The following is a 24,026-nucleotide window of genomic DNA, read 5'->3' as shown; positions in this document are numbered from 1 at the left end:
AGACTGTAAACTTTCTAAATCTCAGGTTTAGATCCTACCATTCTTTTGTATTTCCTCTTACCATTCGAATTGTATACTGTGCCTCTAGTAAGTACTTACTGAATAATATTTATTTGGTATTTTAGGTCTGTTAGATGCACTGATTACATTTAGGACAGGTCTTAGGGGTTGTGATACTGTTGGGGTTGGATGAACAAAAAAGAGGTTCCATATATTATAGAAGACAAAGATGATGTTTATATAAAGTGCTATCTTATGAAATAAATCTGTAAAATAAATAGGTTCTGTATATTAAAGTACTCTAAAACAGAAACAATCTCTTAAAAAGATTCTGTATTCATCTTCAACTAAGCGTTGTTTTGAAGGTATTAATCTTATATTGTAGTTGAAGATTGGGATAGTTTCCAGGCTATTTTGGATCATACCTACAAAATGCATGTCAAGTCAGAAGCCAGCCTGCATCCTGTTCTCATGTCAGAAGCACCGGTAAGACAAAGACTTTCTTTTCTGAATTTCTCTAGTTGCTGCTGTTGTTGTTGTTTTTAACTGATTTGAAGAATGTTTTCCTTTTCTTTAAAAAGGCATAGAAGTTCATGTTTTGAATTTTGAAAATTAGGGAAAGGGGGATTAATTTTTATATACTATTAAAGTTTTTATGGGGCGCCTGGGTGGCTCAGTCGGTTGAGTGGCCGACTTCGGCTCAGGTCATGATCTCGCGGTCTGTGAGTTCGAGCCCCGCGTCGGGCTCTGTGCTGACAACTCAGAGCCTGGAGCCTGTTTCAGATTCTGTGTCTCCCTCTCTCTTTCTGACCCTCCCCGTTCATGCTCTGTCTCTCTGTCTCAAAAATAAATAAACGTTTAAAAAAAAAATAAAGTTTTTATTTTAATAATTAAAATATTCAAAGAACAATAACAAAGCACCCTAAATGGGGTTCGGTTATTTATTTTTTCCAGGGATTTATTTAACATTTGAATTCCTTGGGCCACTTCCCATTTGGGTTTATGAATTGTCCCTTGTGCCCCGAAGGCAGAGTGTATCCACTTTTATATTTTCCTCTCCAGGAGAGGAGTCAAATATGGAACTAGGGCTATAAATTACTAGATCGAGGTCTCTTGTGAAATACATTTGGTACAGAGTCCACAAAGAGCCCAGAAGGCTAGCATAATGATCATAAATTATCAATATTTTGTTACTGTTTTTAACCTCTAGTTTCCTTTATGAGTAGCAACTCTTAAATAGGAGAATTTGGTGGTTTAAAATGACTGGATTGACTCTTAAGATTTAATAATACTTTATAAGAATCCTGATTTTGGTACTGTGGAAAGTCTGTAACCTGTACAATTCCTAGCAACAATTTTACTTTTTATTAAATAATAAATTTTAAATTTATTAAATTTATTTACAAATAAATATAAATATACACAAATTTCTATGGTATTTTCTATGGTTATTTTCTATGGTATTCTGTTTTTAATGTTTATATTTTTTTAATATAGTGCTGTATTGAATCTTGAGATAAATCAACATTTTAGTTTTTAAACAGTAAATAACTTACATTTCTTTTTCCCTCTTCTCAAGTGGAATACTAGAGCAAAGAGAGAGAAACTGACAGAGTTAATGTTTGAACACTACAACATCCCTGCATTCTTCCTTTGCAAAACTGCAGTTTTGACAGCGTATCCTTGAAAGAGTAACATTCAGCTTTTCTTTAGAAGTAAATGTGGTGGGGCATGTTTTGTTTTCCAAAACCAAAAAAATTATGAGAAGAGTGGAATTATTTTACTTTTTTTTTTTTCAAATCTCTTTAGGGTCAGTCTTAATAGGAAACATTGGATTCTCATATCTGTCTTTTGCATTCATTCTGTACCGTATCACACATGACACGGTCTCTGGAAAACTCCCCTATACACTCATGAGAGAGTGACCGTGAAAAAGGCAAATAACATCTTAGTATTACTTTAAAAATTCTTTTGGCTTCTCAAACATTATTGGCCTCAGGACCCTCAGGACTCCTTTACACTTTAACAAATTACTGAGGACCCCAAAAAGATTTTCTTTATGTTGGTTATATCTGTCAGTATTACTGTGAGAAATGAAAACTAAGAATTGGTTTAACATTTATTTATTCACTTAATAATGACAAAAAAAAACCTCCTTAAGGTTAACACAAATAACATTTTTATGAAAAAGATAATTATATTTTCCAAAACAAAAATATTAGTGAGAAGAGTAGTATTGTTTTATCTGACTTCATTGATAGCTGGTTTCTTATATCTGCCAACTTCAGGCTCTGTTCTCTTGACAAGTTAAGCTAGTAAGGAAAGTTTTCTGCTGTCCAAGCTGCATACTGTTGGAGAATGCATTTATCTAAAAATGTAGCAAAATCACAGAACTCTTAGGTGCTGCTCTGATTTTCAAGAATAGATTACTCTCTGGGCACCTGGGTGGCTCAGTCGGTGAAGTGTCCGCCTTTGGCTCAGGTCATGATCTCATGGTTCGTGAGTTTAAGCCCCTTGTCGGGCTCTGTGCTGACAGTGCGGAGCCTGGAGCCTGCTTCGGATTCTGTGTTTCTCTCTCTCTCTGCCCCTCCTCCATTCGTGCTCTGTCTCTTTCTTTCTCAAAAATGAATAAACATTTAAAAAATTAAAAAAACAAAACAAAAGAGTGGATTACTCTCTGTTCTCCATGTTTTTGTTGGTCCCCCTGAAGTCCTGCTCCTGAATAGTATAGCAGTCAGTCAGAGATTTGGGTACCTTTTATACTCTGATTTTGGTTTTCACCCATTTGTGGTTCTCTGGCATCTAGGATTTCTACCTTAAGTGTCCAGCTTTTCTTTCAGCCCTGAAGTCCTTTACTGCTCACTCAAGGTGGTAAAATTGCAGTTTTCCACCACTGCTTTCCCAAGCCATAGCCATGGAGCTGGGGAGCATTTTTAGCTATAAACTTCTTACCCCTTCCATTTGCAGTTTTATGAGAATAAATTTTGGGTAAATTTTGACTGCTTTTGAACAGTTTCCAGAATCTTGAAATGATCATTTAAGATAATTTGTCTAGATTTTATGATTGTTATTTATAGGAAGGTCCACATACCTTCATGCCACTTTTTAGTGTGTTATCACTGTATCTGACATTGTACTTACAGAGCATAAAATTAATGTTTTGTATATAGTTGGCCAGAGGTCAATAAAGTACCAGTAATAGCAAAGATAACTCACCAACCTGTCTTTCTGGCCATCGATTTCATGGATTCTGATCATCCTTACCCATTGCTTGCTTTTTTGCCGTTAGCCCTTCATCTCTCTTGACATGCTCTTTCTGGTTTCAATTACCCATTTTCTTGGTTTCAGATCCCAGTTACACACTAACAAATTCCAAATCCGTATCTGTTCTGTGTCCCAGACCTTTCTTGTTCGCTGCAGGCCCACAATCAGCTGCCCTAGTAGAACTTTTTCTGTTCTTTGTTTAAGCACTTGAAACTCAGTATGTCTAAAATGGAATTAATCTCTCCCCTCGAATTTATTCCTTCTTCTTCTTTGTAGTTGCTCACACCAGATATCTTTCTCTTTAACCCTTCAAATTTAGTCCTTCATCAAGACCGATTTTTCTTCTCCCCACTACCTCTCAGATCCATTTATTTCTCTCCATTGCCACTGCATTACGTGCAAGCTCTTTCCGGGATTACTGCAACCCTTCCTCCTCTCTTCCCTGTTCTTCCCACTGCCATGCTAATGATCTTTGTTAATTGCCAAGCTGCTTTAAGCCCAAATCATCGTCCACATTCTTTCAGGCTCTGCCGAACTACTTAGACTTCCCTGACCTCAGCATACCCTTGCTTCCTGGCCTTCCCACATATTCCTTTGTTCCCTGTCTTCTCCCTAGCTTACTTGGATTTCCCCAGGATTGGTTAGGTGGCCTCTCCTGTATACCCCTGGGGCACCCTGAGCTGTTATTTTCACAGCTTTCCTAATCTGTACTAAACAGGATATCCTTCAGGGCAGAGTCAGTTTGGGGTCACCTTTTTGTGCCTTCTGTGCACAGGAATGCCAGTGCCAGACGGACTACCCTCCCTTATTAAGCACCAGACTTGTCACTAGGCACATAATGCGCAGTAAATATTTGGTGACCAAGTGCATGGCCCTGCTCCTGATACTGGCTTATGATGTTCACATGGTATGGGCCTTCTGCAGCTCAGAGCTGTGGAAGATGGGATCTGCCAATATTTGCTGACTGTTGAATCCACCTGGAATAGCTTTCCCATTGACTTGTGGGAACTGCCACTCAGCTGCCAAACTGCTGAGATGGTTTTTCTTTAATCCTATGTGGAGAATGGTTTTAGTTCCTAGCGCCAATGCCATAGCCCCCCACTGTTTTTACTCACTTTCTGTTGATTTTGTTCATTGCTTCTTAATTTGTTTTAAGTCCTTTACTCTGGCTCCAGAGAGTTTGAATGATTGTGCTAATTTTGGCCAGTTTAACAGATGTCTCTCTGGGATAAAAGGTCTCTTTAACTTCCTCTCACCATCATTTCGGAAGTCCTGCCTGTTGTTATTTGTCTTTAAGCCAGAGTTTCTTCACACCAATATTTATCCCTAGATTAACACATTTTAAGCCATAATACACATTTAAAAATGCCTTAATGAAATTTTCCCTTTATAATAAACATTATTTTGGAAGCTTGATACTTTCTTTTCCTTAATGCTTTATACTAGATTTGCTAATGGTCGTTCCACGGGTCTTATTTTGGACAGTGGAGCCACTCATACCACTGCAATTCCAGTCCATGATGGCTATGTCCTTCAGCAAGGTAATGTATTTAACTAGGGTACATGAGTTAAACAGGAGATGATGTTAGCTGTCATGACAACGTAGACAATGAAATAGAGCAGTGAATTGGACTATCAAGTCATATCAGTTTCCAAATAGTATCTCTTTTTTTAGGAGTTTTAAAAAACCTTTAGTATATAACGCATGTTTAAAACTGATGCAAGGCTTCATTCATGCTTAGAGAGATAGTTCAGTTGATTCTACTTGAAAAGATTATTCATATATAAATACACAGAAGAAATTTGTCCCAGGGAGTTCAGTTTTAATGCTGTCTTAGCCTCGTTTAATCTGTTTTCATAGGCATCGTGAAATCCCCTCTTGCTGGAGACTTTATTACTATGCAATGCAGAGAACTCTTCCAAGAAATGAATATAGAACTGATTCCTCCATATATGATTGCATCAAAAGTAGGTGATGCTTGAATTTTCATTTTGGAATTTATCTCCAGCTCCCCAGCCCCATGTCGTGAACTCTCTTAACCTAGCACATGCTCTTGGTACTCAGGAAGCTGTTCGTGAAGGATCTCCAGCAAACTGGAAAAGAAAAGAGAAGTTGCCACAGGTTACAAGGTCTTGGCACAACTACATGTGTAATGTAAGTACCCTTATTTTCTTTACAGGAGTATTACAGGCTCTAAGTTGTGGGGTTTTTTTGTTTTTTTTTTAAATCTATTTTGAGAGAGCGAGCGAGCGTGTGAGGAAGGGAGGGCAGAGAAAGAGGCAGAGAGAATCCCAAGCAGGCTCTGCACCGTCAAGCGCAGAGCCCAATGAGGGGCTTGAGGGCATGAACTGTGAGATCATGACCTGAGCCGAAATCAAGAGTCAGATGCTTAACTGACTGAGCCACCCAGGCACCACCTAGGCTGTAAGTTTTTGAATAGAATGTGAGCACTTCATATTTTTAATGATATTTTGCAAACAAAATTATTATTTTGAGAAGAAACGAGTATTTTTGTGTTTGTCAAACTAATTATCTCAACAAACTAGTATATATTCATTTGGATTACTCTGATGAGACCTGGAAGGAACTTTGGTTTTGGAGTAAAAACAAGCATTATGTTATTCTGTACCTTTTTTTGTCTAAGAAAATGGTTTTAGTCTATAGAGACCTGGTAGTATGGCTCAGTTATGTTTGCTTTAACATCAGCCATATAAAAAAAGTGTCCTTATTCATAGCAAGGAGCCAGTAAGAGTTTCTTTTACTAAAAAATTCCTCTCTGAACATATACCTTACTGACAGGAGGACAGGTGAGTAAAACCTCTCACACTACAGATATACATTCATTTCTAATAGTAAAAGGATTTGAAAGTCATAATTTACTATGTGAGGGATATATCCTATCTCACATTTTTTTGCACCTAAGGTAAAGATTTTTTGTGGGTGTTCAGTAGAAGGAAAAATTGTGAAGTTGATTAACAGTTTGGCCTAGCTATTAGATAGGATTTTTCTTTAGCAGCCCAGAGGTCACATGTATTTCACAGCAGAATTTTTAATTGTTTTAAACTATGTGCAGTCATTAAAAGTTACATATGATGCCATGTATGTGCACATGTATATACATTCAGAAAATGAAATCTTGCCTTTAAGTCTAGGCTTATTTTTAAGGAAAAAACAATGTTCTGAAACCAGTTTTGTAATGCAGGACTGTGGTAGGTATGGGGGTTTCAGATTGTTTTTATCTCACCAGTGTTCCATAATTGTTGTAATTTAAACATGATATAATTTAGCTTCTAGTTCAAATGCTTAAAATTGGGTTTCTTGATACTCAAGAGTCCTTGCTAGGTAGATTTATAGCCTTGAAATGACATAGCCATCCAGGAATGTGATCCGGTTTCATTAAGAAAAGTATTTTAAATACAATGTTACAAAAGTATAGGGGCGCCTGGGTGGCTCAGTTGGTTGAGCAGCCGACTTCGGCTCAGGTCATGATCTCGTGGTCTGTGAGTTCAAGCCCCACGTCGGGCTCTATGCTGACAGCTTGGCCTGGAGCCTGCTTCGGATTCTGTGTCTCCCTCTCTCTCTGCCCCTTCCTTGCTCATGCTCTGTCTCTCTCTGTCTCAAAAATAAAAACATTAAAAACAAAACAAAACAAAAAAAACAGCTCTACAATGTTACAAAAGTATAGATTGCCTGTTTCTAACCTGTTTCTTAAAATGTTGTTTTTTTTTTTTTTTTATATCCACAGTGTGTTATCCAGGATTTTCAAGCTTCAGTACTTCAAGTATCAGATTCAACCTATGATGAACAGTATGTCTTCTTGTCTACAAGACTTAAAATAGCTCATTGAAACCTTCATACTAATCTTCTAAACACCAAATACTTATAAATGAGGAAAGAAATTGATTCGTTTTGTTAAAAATTGTGGAGTATGCTTAACTGGTCTAAAAGTAAAAAGTTAAGAAATATTGATTAACATAAAAGAAAGATTCTCACTCTGCTTTCTTACAAGTTGATAATTTCTTAGTTTATAATTTTGAAGAATTTTTTTGGTCTTTTGTTTAATGTTGTTTAATATGTTTTCAGAGTAGCTGCACAGATGCCAACTGTTCATTATGAATTCCCCAATGGGTACAACTGTGACTTTGGAGCAGAGCGGTTAAAGATTCCTGAAGGGTTGTTTGACCCTTCCAACGTAAAGGTGTGAGCACTATTTCATAATCAGCTTGGCCTTTCCTGTGTGTGTGCACATCTTGTGTAATTATATAAAACCTACATAAGACCAACTGTAGAGATTTTTGGGTGTGCTGTGTTTGAAGTTCTTCTGTGTGACTACTCATTTTCATTTTGTTGTAGGGATTATCAGGAAATACAATGCTGGGAGTCAGTCATGTTGTCACTACAAGCGTTGGAATGTGTGATATTGACATCAGACCAGTAAGTGTCAGCCTCCTGTTTACGGTATAAAGGTATATTTTAGGGTAATGAAATGCCCCTGAATCATTATTTAAGTTGGCAACTTTGGCCATTCACTTTGAAGTCCATTTTAGAATGTGTAAAAATATGAAGTATTAGAAAAGGAAAAATGTAAAACTTTAGAGCTACGGTGTCCAGTGTACTAGCTACCAGCCACATGTGGCAATTTAAATTAAAAGAAGTAAAAAAATTCCGTTCTTCAGTTGCACTAGCCACATTATAAATGTAACCAATGGCTACTGTATGACATGCAGATAGGGAACATTTCTGTCATCACAGGAAGTTCTTTTGGACAGTGCTGTTCTAGAGAGTTCCTAAAATGTGACAAGCCAAAATATATATTATTGATTTTTTTCTATGTAGCAGTTTTGCTGTTTTTATTGTTCAGGAAGGTATGGGTTTAAATTATGTAACTTTTACATGGAGTTTAGTTTAGATGATCTTCGTACCCTTCATAATTTTTGTGTTTTGCCAGGTTTTAAATACTAACTCCATATTATACATATATTAATTATTAGATTGATTATATGTTATTTAAACCCTAGATTCAATTTGTAGCCAACATATGTTGCCTTGGTATTGTTGGAGTTGATCCATTTGCTTAGAGCATAGTACTGATAGCTAGGGGTGTATAAAAACCATGTTGTTTCAAAAAAGACTTTTGGATGACTATGCAAAATGTTTGTTTCAACTAGCCACCTAGCAGGCACTTGCTGCTTCTAAGATGATAGGGATTAAGTATGGAATTTCTTTAGCACAAACTCAAGGCCATTTTGGGGAAGGCAACTGAATTGAATTATACTTACTATAAGCATGTAATAGATAACTTTCTGTTTTTAGTGCGATTTCTCCTCTAGTTAACTAATGTTAATTGCAGAGGAGATGCTTGTTTTCCATTTTTCTTTCAAAAGTTAGATGACTTAGACATCTGGAATACATTTTAAAAATATGAACTTAGCCACTAAAAAAGCATACAGGCTGACATATATATTGACTAACAGGAATTCAGTAAGAACTTAAAAAAAAAAGGCTGACATTAGCTTTCTGAACCATACATGTAAATTACAGATAAATATACTCATAAGTAGATTGATTTATTTTTTTTTAGGGAGGTATCAGCATGTGGATTTTGAAAAAGTTCCCCATGTGGTTCTGATGTCTAATACCCTGCAAAAGAGAAAAGTCACAGTCATTTTGGCCAGGGATGTTATCAGATTATGCATTATCCATCATAATCATTAAGTAATCTCATTGTCTAATTTTAAATACTGTAACTTCTACATGAGCTTTCTAAGATGAAGCCAATATAAAATATACCTCTAAATATTGGCAGCTATCTGCCAAAAAATTATGCTTGGGTTTTAGAATAATTGCTTTAAGTTAGTGGTTCTTAAACTTTAATGCACATTAGAATCATCTTGAGTTTTAAACAAACTGACAAAACCTTGATCTGTGCTCCGTCCCCAGATTTTTATTTAATTGCCCCCAGGCATTTGACGTTTTATAAATCCCATAAATGAGTTGAATGTGCAGCCAGGACTGAGAGCCATTGGATTCAGCTACTAGGTCTGTATAGAAGTAAAAATATTAAAAAAGAAAGGGTAAATTGTAGAGGAGGACAGTTTTAGTTGTAGTTGTGATTAAAACTTGGAAACATTTGGAACTAATTTGTTTCTGTTTTTTATCTTAGGGTCTCTATGGCAGTGTTATAGTGGCTGGAGGAAACACGCTAATACAGAGCTTTACTGACAGGTTGAATAGAGAGCTCTCTCAGAAAACTCCCCCAGTAAGTTGTTTGTTCTTTAGTGGTATTCTTCAGTCACAGGTATCCTCATCGCTGGTGTAGTCTTATAGATAAGGTTTGTTTTTCAGTAGTCGATTGATATTCTGTGTGTGCTTGATACGGTGTTACTTAAATAAAGTTAATATCCCTTGTTAACCAAATTTTCATAGATGACATCTTTTGGTTACTCTTGTACTATTTGAATCTTTTATTTGTTGACTTCATACTTAAGTACCTATAGTGTGCTAGGCACTAGGGCTGTAAATACAGTCCCTGCCCACTAAAGGCTCAGTCTGCTAGGATGAATAGACATGTAAAAATAAAGATAATGTGCTAAGTGGTTCAGTATATCATGAATGAGACACTCTAGGGAACACTGTGGAGCAAGCAGTTAACTGCCTCATGAAGAAGCTGTTTGAAGGAATAGGAGTTCAACTGGTTGGTAATTTATGAAAGAACATCTAGGTAGAAGTTATACCATGTGCAGAATATGAAGGGAGGATGGCATATTCCAGTACTTCAAAGTAGCTGGCTTGTAGTCTGCAGAAGTGGGAAGAGTGATATGGCTTGAAAGATGGATGATGTATTGATTTCCTAGGGCTGCTGTAACGAAATACCACAAACTAAAGTAGGTGGCTTCAAACAACAGATAATTTATCCTTTCTCCATTCTGGAAGCTAGAAGTCTGAAATCCACATGTCCACAGGGCCATGCTCTCTCTGAAATGTAGAGCTGAGAATTCTTCTTTTCCCTCTTCTTAGCATCTGATGGTTTGCCAGCAATCCTTTGTTGTTTCTTGGATTGCAGCTCCAACACTTCAGTCTGTCTCCATTGTCAGAGGGCATTCTCTCACAGATCTGTTCTCTTTATTATAAAAACTCCAGGGAGGTGCCTGAGTGGCTCGGTTGGTTAGGCATCTTGACTGTGGCTCAGGTCATGATCTCATGGTTCGTGTGTTTGAGCCCCGTGTTGGGCTCTGTGCTGACAGCTCAGAGCCTGGAGCCTGCTTCAGATTCTGTGTCTCCCTCTCTCTGTCCCTCCCCCACTAGCTCCCTTTCTCTCTCTCTCAAAAATAAACATTAAAAAAACCCCAAAACTCCACAGTCATATGGGATTAAGAACCCACTCTGCTCCAGTATGACCTTATCTTTTTTTTGTTTTAATTAATGTTTATTTATTTCAAGAGAAAGAGTGCAAGTGGGAGAGGGGCAGAGAGGGGGGGGGCGGGGAGAGAGAATCCCAAGCAGGCTCCTTGCTGCCAGAGGAGAGCCCAATGCAAGGCTTGATCCTATGAATCATGAGATCATGACCTGAGCCAAAATCAAGAGTCAAGACACTCAACCAACTGAGCCATCCAGGTACCCCACCAATATGACCTTATCTTAACTTGTATCCTAATTACATCTGCAAAGAACCTATTTCTGAATTATGTCACATTCACAGGTACCAGGGATTAGAACTTCAACATATCTCTTTGGAGGACACTGTTCCACCCACACAGTTGGGTATCAGGTCATGTTGCTTATTAATAGGGAACTTACAGGATAAAATTTGGCAGGGGACTGCAGAGCTCCTATGTTTTAAAAAGATCACTGGGTGCATTGTGACAACTTTTAAAAGGATTAGAAGAATGTGGTTTGGGGAGAAAGTCTGGTACCCATTGATAACAGAGTAGTAGTCATAATCTTTATTTTAAAAAAAAAAAAAAAGTTTGTTTATTTTGAGAGAGAAAGAGAGAGAATGCACAAGCAGGCAGGGCCAGAGAGAAAGGGAGAGAGAGAGAATCCCAAGTAGGTTCCACACTGTCAGCACATAGCCTGACACAGGGCTCGATCTCACAAATCATGAGATGACCTGGGCCGAAATCAAGAATCAGATGCTCAGTCCACTGAGCCACCCACACTCCCCTAGTCATAATCTTTAGATTTTAAAACTTTTATCAAGTAGTTTTTTGTATGATACTTTGTATTAGTTATTACATTAAAGGAAACTTAGGGGTTACATGGGTCCTAATAGTATCTGTAGAATTTGTATATTTGGCAGTCTTTTTGTTTCTCATACAAAGGAACATTTTACATATGGCACATTTTTGTAATTGTTAAGTTGTTATGTAAATACTGATACAGGCACAAGATTGACACTTGAATTGTATTTACTACATTCTTGGAGATATAGTCTGATCTGGAATAGAACTTAATTATAATACTAATCATTAGGTTTGATAATAAGCCCCAGAATAACAAATACAGACCTGGGCTGTCCAAGGTCTTGGTCAAGAGCAGTTAGATATTATCCATCTCATTTAGGAGACAATTAAAAATAGATGAAATAACAGGAAAAAATTCCATTGCAACAGATACCAAGCAGTTCCTCATCTACAAAAATCCATATTCATCCTTCCTGCTCCCAGCACCCTCTCCTCCCATATCACTTATTTTACTCCTGAAACATATACATTTATTTCACTGTTGAATGAACACAAACTATGTGTTCATATAAAATAATAGAGTATCAACAATTTAAGAACTATCCCTGGAAACAAAGTCCTAGGTAGGGGGAAAATCTCTTGATGCACGGAGACAGGAAGCAATAGTACTGAGCCACAAAACCATGTTTATCAAGAGAGTGTGAGTTCAAAACATAAACACTCATTTGGGAGGAAACCAGTTATGAATAAAAAACCTGAGATCTAATGTCTGCATTTTGATGTGGAAGTGGAGGAGTGGTGGGAGTGACCTAAGATAGGAGGAATTAGGATAAGATACTAAAAAAGTAGTTAGAAAGGTGAAGACTATAGAAAGGGTGGCAGGTTGGGACAGTATGGTATTTGGTATTGGAAGAAATGGAATACCACATGAAGCACTTAGCACGATACCTGATTTATAGGTAAGTGTTAAGTATGTGTTTGCTGTTATTCTAGGGTATCGTTGTGAATGCCATACTCTTTAGTGTGCAGTTTTCTAAGGTTGATGTAATTATTAAATATTATACATTAAAAACCATAATCAAAGTACTTTCTATATAGTAATTCAAACTATGCCTACTATTAGCCTAGCTTTTGCAAAATAATCACATGTAACTGGTGTTTGAACCAATTGTTAAGAAGTCCTCAAAGTTGAATTTTTTGAATTGAGTCACCTGTTTTACTTGATTGTCCTAATACTTATTCTTCCCCCTCTATTTTAGAGTATGCGGTTGAAATTGATTGCAAATAATACAACAGTAGAACGGAGGTTTAGTTCATGGATTGGTGGCTCCATTCTAGCATCTTTGGTTAGTAAACTACTTTGAAAAATAGTCTTATTGAATGATTTAAGTGTACCAGTGAATATAAACTAAGTTTAGTAAAAAGACTAAAAATAATTTCAGTGCATCATTTATCTTTGTATAACTATGAAATGAATTACATGTTCTAATTTAACAAAATGCTTTAGTGCCTTATCAGTTGCTATTTGTCAGCCTCATTTCAGTTTCCCTTCTCAAAGGTGGGGATTCTACTAACATATTTGTGCCCTTTCATACTCCCATTGGAACTGGTCAGGACTTAAATCATTCCTTCTCAGGTTCTGGTTGTTCCCTGGCCTCTTGGTGAGGTTGAGGAAGTCAGGAGTTGGTTCTTGGGGCAAATGGTTGAAGTCATGGTGCTGGGTTTTTCACGTTGCTCAGATGGGTGCCTACCTTGAATCAGGAGGAAGAGTCCTTGTATTTATCTGCACCCTAGACTTGGGGAATTTTCCCTTCACCTCAGAGCAGCCAAAGTAAATGTCAGGAAGTACTTCTTTTTTTTTTTTTTTCTCTTTTGAGAGCAAGAGAGAGAGGGCACAAGTGAGCGAAGGGGCAGAGAGAGAGAGAGAGAGAGAGAATCCCAGGAGGGGAAGAGAGAGAAATGGGGCTTGCCTGAAGCAGGGCCTGTTTTTGTTTTTTAGCGGAAGCAGGGCTGGTTGGTGTCTACCTGATGCGGGGTTCGATCTCATGAACTGTGAGATCATGACCTGAGCCAAAGTCAGATGCTTAACTACTGAGCCACCCAGGTGCCTTCATGAAGTATTTCTATTAAACAATTAAAAAAAAAAATTTTTTTTAACATTTATTTTTGAGAGAGACCGAGCACGAGCAGTAGAGGGGCAGAGAGGGAGATACAGAATCCGAAGCAGGCTCCAGGCTCTGAGCTGTCAGCACAGAGCCCAACGTGGGGCTTGAACCCACAGACCCTGAGATCATGACCCAAGCCAAAGTCGGACACTTAGACAACTGAGCCACCCAGGAGCCCCACTCCTAAACCTTTTTAAGCTAGTAAAAGTTTATAATAATACATGAGTGTATTATTATACATAAATGTATTATAGACATAAGTGTCTATGTATTCTATTTCCAATCTTTTAATAGATCTTAGATCAAAGCTGGATACCACTGCAAGTCCACTTGAATAGAGTTAATCTTAGAGAATGGATTTCTCCTGCTTATATGTTTTATTTTTAATGTAGCCTAGGTTTCTTCTTTCTTGGTTATTTTCCTCCTTTCCATCTTCTATAGTGCTTATGCACTATATTTATTGTGTGTTCTTATAAAACTTTATCCTACTCCTGATGAGCACTTTTGAGGGTTTTTTGTTTTTTTTTTTTTTAAGTTTTATGTTTATTTTTGAGAGAGTATGAGCCAGGGAGGGGGCAGAGACAGAATCCCAAGCAGGCTCCTTGCTGCCAGCGCAGAGCCTACTACAGGGCTCGAACCCATGAACCATGAGCTCATGACCTGAGTTGAAATCAAGAGTCAGACACTTAATTGACTGAACCACCCAGGCACCCCAAGCACTTCTGAGTTCTAAATGCTGCCATTAGTTAAGTGTTAGAACATCAATTCTGTACTGGGAGGAAACCTTCCGATAGTTTCTATTGTTGCCTCAGGTTGGCACCAAGCCATCATAGCTAAACCATCCATCTTCCTTTCACAGCCATTTTCTAAATCCTCATGACAGTTTAATAGGTATAGAAAGACTTATTATTCTTTCTAAATCATGTTTCTGGGTGTTCTAGAGGAGGGCAGAAATAAGGGAATATGGGAGTACTATTTGGGGGAGGGGCTTAAGCGTTCTGCAAAGATCAGTTGTTTGTTTATTTTTTGAGAGACAGAGTGTGAGCAGGGGAGGGGCAGAAAGGGAGTCACAAAATCCAGAGCAGGCTCCAGTTTCTGAGCTATCAATAGAGAGCCTGACGTGGGGCTTGAACTCACGAACAGTGAGATCATGACCTGAGGCGAAGCTGGATACTTAACCGAGCCATCCAGGCGCCCCAAAATCAGTTATGAAAAAGATAATTTAAAAAGTGTTTTCTAACAAAAAGGCACAATATATAATTTTTCTTTCCATTTTACAGGGCACCTTTCAACAGATGTGGATTTCCAAACAAGAATATGAAGAAGGAGGGAAGCAGTGTGTAGAAAGGAAATGCCCTTGAGGAGAGTTCCCAGACCTCTGCCTTCCCGTGTCACCTTAAGTTCCACAGCTTTAGTGTACTCAGGAAAAGAGTGACCATCTTTTGTAGAATGTTTATACATTTTTGCATATTTCAATTTCCACTTAAATTTTTTAAGGCTTTAACTGGCTCTATAAATTAAGATAAGTTTGTGCTTTCCTTGAAATGCACTTATTCTTATTACAAGCATTTTATAATTTTGTATAAATGTCTATTTTCTCTAAATATTTTGCTTTCAGTAAAATGCTTTTCAACTCTGTTTAGTATATTAATTACCAGTGATTGGTAGAATTGGTTTTTATTGACTAGTAAAATTTACTGCCTATGCTTTTTACCTTAGGCTTGCAAAATTAAAAGTTATTAGCCATTCCAGAAATGCTTTTTTGAATTATTGTTGTGTTGTGACTTAACTACTCTAAGTTTTACTAAATGTATTTATATTATTTTGAGTGAAAGTACTCATTGTTTATTAAAAGTAATGTCCACACCCCCTTCAAATGCTATTAATATAATAGTAGAAATGTTACCTGAATTCCAAAAATGACCTTACTGCCTTTGCTATTGCAGTTGACATCACTTTCCCACTCTAAGGTACAGGTGATGTTAAAGTTTGCTTAGATGTCAGAATTTTTAACTTCCAGAGTTAGCATGCCAAATATTAACCCTTAAACCAGTTGAGATAGTCATTTAACTAAAAACACAATTTAACTGTTAAAACAGTTGAGATAGTCATTTAACTAAAAACACAATTTCTTTATAAATTACTTAATACATATTTACTTTTGTATATAGATTGTTATCCAAGGAAAACTGTTAAAACAGTTGAGATAGTCATTTAACTAAAAACACAATTTCTTTATAAATTACTTAATACATATTTACTTTTGTATATAGATTGTTATCCAAGGAAAATAGTAACTTCAGAATTCAGACATCTTAGACAACACTTGACTTCTGGGCTTCAGAATGACGTGGAAACTTTTCCTGAAGAAATTTTTCTTTCTTTTTCTCTAAACTTTTCTTCCTTGCTTCAATGCGGGCTTGTTTCTCAATTCTCAACCTAGAATAAAAGCATAACACCAATTTATACAAAAATATTTCCCTGTTACTCAATATTCTCAAAGGATATCCAAATCAATTACTTAAAAGCCTCAGTAATGCTAGTCTCCGTATTAGGTGTGTCATGTGTATTATTATTAATTTTTTTTTAAAAGACTTTATTTTTAAGTAATGTCTTTACCCAACAAGGGACTCACAACCCCAAGATCAAGAGTTGCATGCTCTACTGACTGGGCTAGTCAGGTGTTCCCATGTATGTTATTAAACTTGAATAATCACTGTAAACCTACATAAGTCAAAGATAAACTTAGAATCAAAAGCATTTGTAACCCTACACCAATTCTTCCTATTTCCTACATAGAAAGAAATGAACAGATCTTATGAGCCTATAGCAGACTGGGCTACCTTTTCTCCTCTTTTAAAAACACCAGTTTTATTGAATACAATATTTTTTGTATCCTGTGATACATCCTGAGACTTTTTTGAATTCCTTCATTCCAAATACCTCAGTCTACCATATCATTTTCCCTACAACAAAGAGAATAAAATTATGCTAAGAGATGATGGTTAGGTGCTAGACTGGTCCCTATGTGAGTGTGCATTCCAGAGCAGGAAGCATTTGTGCCTCAGCTAAATTATTTTGACCTCTAGGGTCACTTAAGACAAAGTTGCATATGATAAATTAATAGATGCCAAGCCACTACTGTACTTAAGACAAGATTTTGCAGGATATTTTATTGATCACTAGGCATGAGTATATTTTAAAACAACATAAGAGATCATAGTGAGTAACTTACTTAGTATGGTCACAGAAATTTGAGCCAAGAATTCTATTTGGGTGAAGACCAACATAGGTGTGTACTTTAAAAATATAAGCTATTTTGTAAATTAAGTATAAAGATCAAGCAAAGCTGAAATCAGATTACTCATGATAGTCCTCAGTCTTTGCTCCAACTAAATTTTGGCCATTAAAAAAAATAAGCCCATAAAAATACAGAATAAAGGTTTGCTATTCTGATTTTTTTTTGATGTTAATTTTTGAGAGACCGCATGCATGAGCGCAGGAGGGCAGAGAGAGAGAGACAGGATCTGAAGTGGGCTCTATACTGACAGCAGCGAGCTGGAAGCAGGGCTCAAACTCATGAACCATGCGACCATGACCTGAGCCAAAGTTGGACATTTAACTGACTGAACCACCTTGGCGCCCCAAGGTTTGCTATTCTTAAGAATATTCAGAAGATTATGATGCATGCCCTGAAGGTAAGACTAAAAAAGATAGGTTCAAAAATAGAACAATTAGGACATGTATTAGGCCTGTAAAAGCAACACTGGATTCATAAATTCTCATAGTTGTTTATAGCTTCACCTTATATGACTAAGGGACAAAAGGACCAATGGCACGGTAGGTCTGGAGAAGTTGTAGAGGAAAAAAAAATGCAGTTAAATTTCTTCAACTGCTTAGTATCTGAACTGGGCCTTAAAATGTGAATGGTGGACGGGGCACTTGGGAGGCTCAGTCAGTTAAGCACCTGACTTTGGCTCAGGTCATGATCTCACTGTTCATGAGTTCGAGCCCCACATTGGGCTCTGTGCTGACAGCTTGGAGCCTGGAGCCTGCTTCAGATTCTAGATCTCCCTCTCTCTCTCTGTTCCTCCCCCACTCATGCATTCTCTCTCTCTCTCAAAAATAAAGATTAAAAAAAATTTTTTTAAATGTGAATGGTAGAAGGATTTCAGAGCTGTACATAAAAGAGGGGAAAATGAGCAAGACTGTTGAGGAAACAAGGAGAAAGGTCTGACTTTGATGAGGGTAAGCAGGTAAGACTTAAATTGTGGGAACCCTGGGTGGGAAGGAGTTTGGATTTATCTGTAGACAAGAAGCAACTATAGGTTTCTGAACAGGTTATGTGATAAAAAGGTTTGAGGAGAATTAGCCAGGAAGCAGTATTTGAATGGACTGGAGTGAGGAAAAGGTTCAATAATTCATCTTGATGAAGAGGGAGGGCACCAGGGCAGAGAGTGGGAGCACAAAGGACAGATCCTGGAGACCTTCTGCAGGAAGAATGAAATCAAGGACTGACTGCTTCTAGGGCACTGATGATGAAAAATGCCCATGTAGAATGGATATACTATTTAAGGGGTACTGGGCCTCATTCCACTGGTGGTGGTCCCCCCACCTCTACCCTCCCATCAAGCAATTCTCAGACACCAGCAGAATGAGCAAAAGTTCAACTCCATTCTGACACTACGTGGAGATCGTGTCAGAGGTTGTCACACATGCTTCTTAACCAACGACTTGCCACAGATCAGACATTCCCACAACTCCCTCTTTGGACTTCAGACAGCAGTCACAAGTCCAGGCTGTTACCTGTACTTTAAATCAGAGGCTACCAAGACCTCCTCCGTGGGTTCGATTAATTTGCTAGAGTCACTCACAGAACTCAGGAAACCCCTTTATTCACTATTATGGATTTATTATAAAAGGATATAAACTCAGGAGTAGCCAGACATGAGGTACACAGGACAAGGAGTGGGGAGAGGGCATGAGGCTTCCATGCCCTCTTCTAGGTACCCCACTCTCCTCCAGTCTCCATATGCTCACCAACAGAAAAGCTGCCTGAACCCTATCCTTTTTACAGAGGCCTCATTACACAGGCACGGTCAATTAAAGCAAATCATTGTCCACTGGCTACTGATTCACCTCCAGCCCTGTTCCCCTCTCCAGAAGTCAGGCTGTGGGACTGAAAGTTTCAACCATCTATTCCAAGTTGGTTCCTCTAGCAATTAGCCCCCATTCTTAGGTGCTCCCCAAAAACCATGTCATTAACATAACAAATGATACCACCCCACCCACACCTAGAAAATTCCAAGGGTTTTAGGAGTCCTGTGTCAGGAACAAGGAGGAAGACCAAATATATGTACCTTTTATTATAAATCACATCACAAAGATAAAACTGAAAATGAAGAGAGGCAGCTGGTTTAATGGGAAGATAAAAATTTTTAATTGTGATTCTAAAATGTACCAAGACACCTTAAAGCCAATTTAAAGATATATTTTTTATTCCTGTTTAAATTATTTTTTTAAGTGTTTTTATTTGTTTGGTATAGAAACAAGCTCTTGGGAGAGAACATCAGTTTTTAAAGAACTCTTGATGAAAGTAGATTGTATTATCTAAGGCAGTTGTTACAAGCTATGGTTTTTGTGCTGCTAGAATTTCCTTCTTAAATTTCCAGCTGCTTTCCTGCTTGAATTCTGACCTCTAGCACCATTAGCCAGTAACTTTGAAGTTTTCCCCACCCAGCTTCTCTCTGCAGCCACAGACAGCCATGGAAGTTGAGTAGCATGCTTGCCCTGAAACCACAAACTTGTAATTCTCTCCCCTTCCAACTTCAATTTGGTTTCTGTCTGCTTTTGGATGTGGATCCAGTGTTCTAAAATAGCCATTTTCTAAAATCTTTCATTTTTATAATTATTAGCTGGGGGCTCGTGGGACCACTTCACTCCTCTATAATAGAAACCCTATAATAAACCTCATGCAGAAAAAAAATTGTTGTAGTAAATATTTGGAAACCACCATTCTGCAGGGTAACATGACTGCAGACATAATGCAGCAGGCTCGTCTCCTCACCCTAGCCCCTTTTCATTTCATCAACCTTGCAGTAACATGAGCTCATATCTTATGTAACCAAAGTATTTAGACCTTCCTTTTCACATTACAGAAAGACTTAGTAACGTACTTACATACAGACTGATGAATAGAAAGGCAATAAAACTTTTTGAAAGGACATACACTAGAATGTTAAGTTATTTTTGGATGATGAGATTATGTAAGATTTTAATTTCATCTTTTCTACCCAATTTTTCTATTTTTTCCACAATACACATGTATTACTTATGTAAAAGCTTAACTTATTACTTATGTAAAAGCTTAACTTGTGTTATCTGATATAAAGGTAAGTTGTGTTACTAAAGGGTATTTGGGTTGTGCTCACCTCATAAAACGTTCCACATAGGGCATTGCGAAGAATCGTTTCCTGTTGTATCTTTTATTTAGGTACCAAGGTATAGGCCACTGCTTGAACTTGTGCCTGCCAAGAAAGCAAAGAGATATTGCCTTAATAGAAGATATTTCATACATTTTTTCATTTTTTACAAACAGAGTTTTAGCCATCTTTGAGCTAAATATATTTTCAATAAAATGAGATGTAATTGGCTCTTAAAAGATTTTTACAATTTTTATAAATTATGAAATACTCTAAACTTAGAAAAAAGTACAGACATGAACCCACTGAGTTCATGAGTGTATGTATGTTTTGCAATGTCTGCTTCAGATCACTTTTGAAAAAATATATATAAAAACTTAAAGATACAGGTTAAGTTCTGTATTTCCACAGCAGCTCTGAGCCATACACTGGAGTGTATCACTACCAGATGTATTTCATACTTTTACTCCATACATATGTATGTACGTACTTATTTTATATACACGTGTATATACATACATACATAACAATATATAATACATACAAGTGTATGTATAGTTTTTTGCTTTTAAATTATAAATAAATTGCACCAACTGATGTAGGTATCTACATTTATCTCAACACAATGAAACCTAAAAAATCATAATGTTGAGCGGGAAAAAGAAAGTTGTGAATTCATACTATATATAACATTCATTTGAAAGTACTTCAATGAAAAAAGTAACAAAAGGATTAATTTCAGGCCATTTAACCAATCTTTTCTGATTGGTTAAATCCAGGATTAATCTGTAATATTAGAAGCCAAAGTTCCAATCTCTTCATAATTTCAGCTTTTACTATATAATGTGACAGTGCCACAAGAAATATGGACCACTGCTTTAAGCAGGATAGATAACGGTACTGTATTTCCCTCAGTTCATCAGGATGACAATCTACTACTCCTCAATAGACAAGGGCATGACGTGTCCAAAAAGTAATGTCCGATATTACTGCCACATGTTCTTTTGATAGAAAAAAAAAATTTAGATGAAATGTTTTTAAGAAGGAGCTCTGCATTTAAAAGGCTACCTTAAATATTATAACATGGAATAAAAAATTAGGGAAAAGGTACTGGAATTAATAATGTTTGAGTTAATAAGCTATGTTGGAAAGATGATATAATTACTACTTTGTTTAGCTCTGGAAAAGTTAAAAAGCAAAATTTTAAAAACCTAGAAGAGATTAGCACTCATACAGATTCTGTCCTCTATCCTCACCCTTCCCTAACTGACCTCAATTGTATTAATCCAAATAAAAATTAGAAAATAAAGTTTCTAGTTAGACATTTTGGTAATTTCTCTTTTCTGTATTGGATTATACCATTACAGACATACAGCTACTCCCCTACATTTTGCTCCAAGCAGCCCTATTACTGCAAACTCAATTTAAAAAGACTACCAGGTACGCCTGGGTGATTCAGTCAGATGAGTGTCCAACTCTTGATTTCGGCTCTGGCCATGATCCCAGGGTTGTGAGATTAAGCCCCATGTCGGGCTCCATGGAGCCCGGGGAACCTGCTTGAGATTCTCTCTCCCTCTTACTCTCTCTCTCTCTCTGCCCCTCCCCACAACTTGTGCACTCTCTCTTTAAAAAAAAAAAAAAAAAAAAGAGCCTATCAAATGAACAAGCACTACTATGTGGTATAATTTCAAGAGTACAGGGAGGGTCTCTTATTTTGCTATGCCTCTTTTGCTGACCAACATTTAAAAATTCTACTAAGTATGCTTCCTTTTAGCAGCTCAACCCAAATGTAAATAAAGCCCTGAAGACAGAGACTACACTGGGTCTCCACATTTATTTATACCTCAGTTTGAATGTTTATTATCAGATCCTTTCCCAGGGTCTGACAGGACTTCGGGAGCTAGACACAGGGGACAAAAGGTGGAAAGACTAATGAAAATAAACAGTTACATAATTTGAACTAGGGCTTATCCTGATATGGCAGCAATGCTTTTTTTGAAAAGGGTTCATATGGCCTTATTCCGAAAACTCTTTTTTTTTGAGAACTTTTTTTTAATCTCAAGTTCTTTTTTTTAATTAAAAAAAAAATTTTATTGTTTATTTTTGAGAGAGAGACAGAGCGTGAGCTGGGGAAGGGCAGAGAGAGAGGGAGACACAGAATCCCACGGAGGCTCCAGGCTCTGAGCTGTCAGCACAGAGCCCGACACGGGGCTCAAATTCACGAATCATGAGATTATGACCTGAGCCGAAGTCGGCAGCTTAACCAACTGAGCCACCCAGGCACCCCTAATCTCAAGTTCTTAATGGGCAGGTGCATGTCCTAAAATTAGCTTCATGGTGTTTATTAATGCTCTATAATTCTATGTGCATATGTACATTTCTCTGGGTAAAAGATCTATAACTTTCACCAGATTCCCAAAAGGTCACATGATTGACAGAAGCTTAAGCACCACTGTTATAAAGAACCTACAGGGGCACCTGGGTGGCTCAGTCGGGTGGGCGTCCGACTTTGGCTCAGGTCATGATCTCACAGCTTGTGAGTTCAAGCCCTACATTGGGTTCTGTGCTGACAGCTCAGAGCCTGGAGCCTGCTTCAGATTCTATGCCTCCCTCTCTCTGTGTCCCTCCCCTGTTGTACTCTGTCACTCAAAAATAAATAGATAAAAAAAATTAAGAAGTAAAAAAAAACTAAAAATAATTGAATCATGAGAATGGGGTGCCTGAGCTACCAAATAAAGCTACCTTCATTCATATCTTGGGGTTCCAAAGGGGTCTGGGGACTTCTGTTTACATTAGATACATCTGTAATAAATTTCATATGAGAGTTTTTGTAAAAGATACCGGACAGGAGAATGGGGCATGAGATTTCCACTCTCATCTTAGAAAAACCACAGTGGAAACTATGTACCAGATGATTCTTCCAAAGATGTCTCTTCTCCAGGCACCAGGTCTAGCTTTTTCTTGACCAGTCTGAAGAAGTCTTAGGGCATCCTCTCTTTCCTGGACAACTTTATCTAAGGCATCCATGGAATCGATTACCTGGTAAGAGATTAGGAAGATACAATTTCAACAATCACCTACAACAGAAAGGTGGGGAGAAGGACCCCGGGCCCCACCAAAGTTTGTGCTCCACTGAATCCCCACATCCAGCGCCTATGCCCTGCCACAGTCACCACCATACCCAAGAGAAAGAATGAAGGGGATGCTAAAGGACATAAAGCCAAGGTGAAGGATGAGCCACAGAGAAGATGTGCAAGATTTCCTGCTAAACCTGCTCCTCCAAAGACAGAGCCCAAACCTAAAAAGGCCCCTGCACAAAAGGGAGAGAAGGTACCCAAAGGGAAAAAGGGGAAAGCTGATGCTGGCAAGGATGGGGATGGCCCTACAGAAAACAGAGATGCCAAAACAGACCAGGCACAGAAAGCTGAGGGTGTTGGAGATGACAAGTGAAGTGTGTGATTTTTGATAACTGTGTACTTCTGGTGACTGTACAGTTTGAAATACTATTTATCAAGTTTTATAAAAATGCAGAATTGTCTTCTACTTAAAAAAAAATTTTTTTTTTAATATTTATTTATTTTTGAGAGAAAGAGAGACAGAGCATGAGCAGGGGAGGGGCAGATAGAGAGGGAATTGGAAGCAGGCTCCAGGCTCTGAGCTGTCAACACAGAACCCAATGCGGGGCTTGAACTTGTGGACCATGAGATCATGACCTGAGTGGAAGTCGGACGCTTAACCAACTGAGCCACCCAGGTGCCCCGTGTTTTACTTTTTTTTTTAAGCTATGTTGTTAGCACAAAGAACACTTCATTGTTGTTTTGAGGGAGGGCATATGTCACTAACAGAGGATCTCCAAAGCTAGATTGATACAAGGGGAAAAACACCCTTCCCTTCTAGTTTTGAGAAACTTCCTCCTGGTTCCTAGGGGGAGGGATTCCTTGATGTCAACCCACATTAGCCACCTTGGCACAAATGCCTTGTGGTGTGGAAA

General features: G+C 37.7%; 3 protein-coding genes across 7 annotated transcripts in view; 2 read left to right on the top strand and 1 right to left on the bottom strand.

Moving 5' to 3' along the window:
* Positions 1–15,363, top strand: part of ACTL6A (actin like 6A) — a 30,787-nt gene extending 15,424 nt beyond the window's left edge. For both annotated transcript variants that reach the window (XM_042998822.1, XM_042998823.1), the window contains exons 4-14: positions 386–486; positions 1,580–1,677; positions 4,711–4,805; positions 5,126–5,232; positions 5,330–5,419; positions 7,011–7,072; positions 7,349–7,463; positions 7,619–7,699; positions 9,429–9,524; positions 12,708–12,794; positions 14,894–15,363. In XM_042998822.1, the coding sequence (XP_042854756.1) occupies positions 386–486; positions 1,580–1,677; positions 4,711–4,805; positions 5,126–5,232; positions 5,330–5,419; positions 7,011–7,072; positions 7,349–7,463; positions 7,619–7,699; positions 9,429–9,524; positions 12,708–12,794; positions 14,894–14,974 (1,013 nt within the window). In that variant the 3' untranslated portion in view covers positions 14,975–15,363. The remainder of the gene's footprint in view (positions 1–385; positions 487–1,579; positions 1,678–4,710; positions 4,806–5,125; positions 5,233–5,329; positions 5,420–7,010; positions 7,073–7,348; positions 7,464–7,618; positions 7,700–9,428; positions 9,525–12,707; positions 12,795–14,893) is intronic.
* The window catches only part of MRPL47 (mitochondrial ribosomal protein L47), a 41,391-nt gene continuing 26,252 nt past the window's right edge, over positions 8,888–24,026 (bottom strand). For 2 of the 4 annotated variants that reach the window (XM_042998824.1, XM_007094581.3), the window contains exons 5-7: positions 22,944–23,074; positions 20,045–20,140; positions 15,856–16,052 (exon numbers count right to left, since the gene is read on the bottom strand). In XM_042998824.1, the coding sequence (XP_042854758.1) occupies positions 15,929–16,052; positions 20,045–20,140; positions 22,944–23,074 (351 nt within the window). In that variant the 3' untranslated portion in view covers positions 15,856–15,928. Of the gene's footprint in view, positions 8,906–15,333; positions 15,769–15,855; positions 16,053–20,044; positions 20,141–22,943; positions 23,075–24,026 lie in introns of those variants that run through there. The other 2 variants (XR_006222135.1, XR_006222136.1) reach the window with 2 other exon arrangements.
* LOC102966124 (non-histone chromosomal protein HMG-17-like) lies at positions 23,090–23,570 on the top strand (the record flags this gene model as incomplete). The annotated part of the gene is made up of 1 exon (XM_042956556.1): positions 23,090–23,570. A coding segment is annotated over one exon (396 nt), but the record flags the coding sequence as incomplete, so codon positions are not given.

This window comes from Panthera tigris, chromosome C2 (assembly GCF_018350195.1).
Source record: "Panthera tigris isolate Pti1 chromosome C2, P.tigris_Pti1_mat1.1, whole genome shotgun sequence".
Taxonomy (NCBI): domain Eukaryota; kingdom Metazoa; phylum Chordata; class Mammalia; order Carnivora; family Felidae; genus Panthera; species Panthera tigris.
This window is presented reverse-complemented; position numbering and strand designations above follow the sequence as displayed.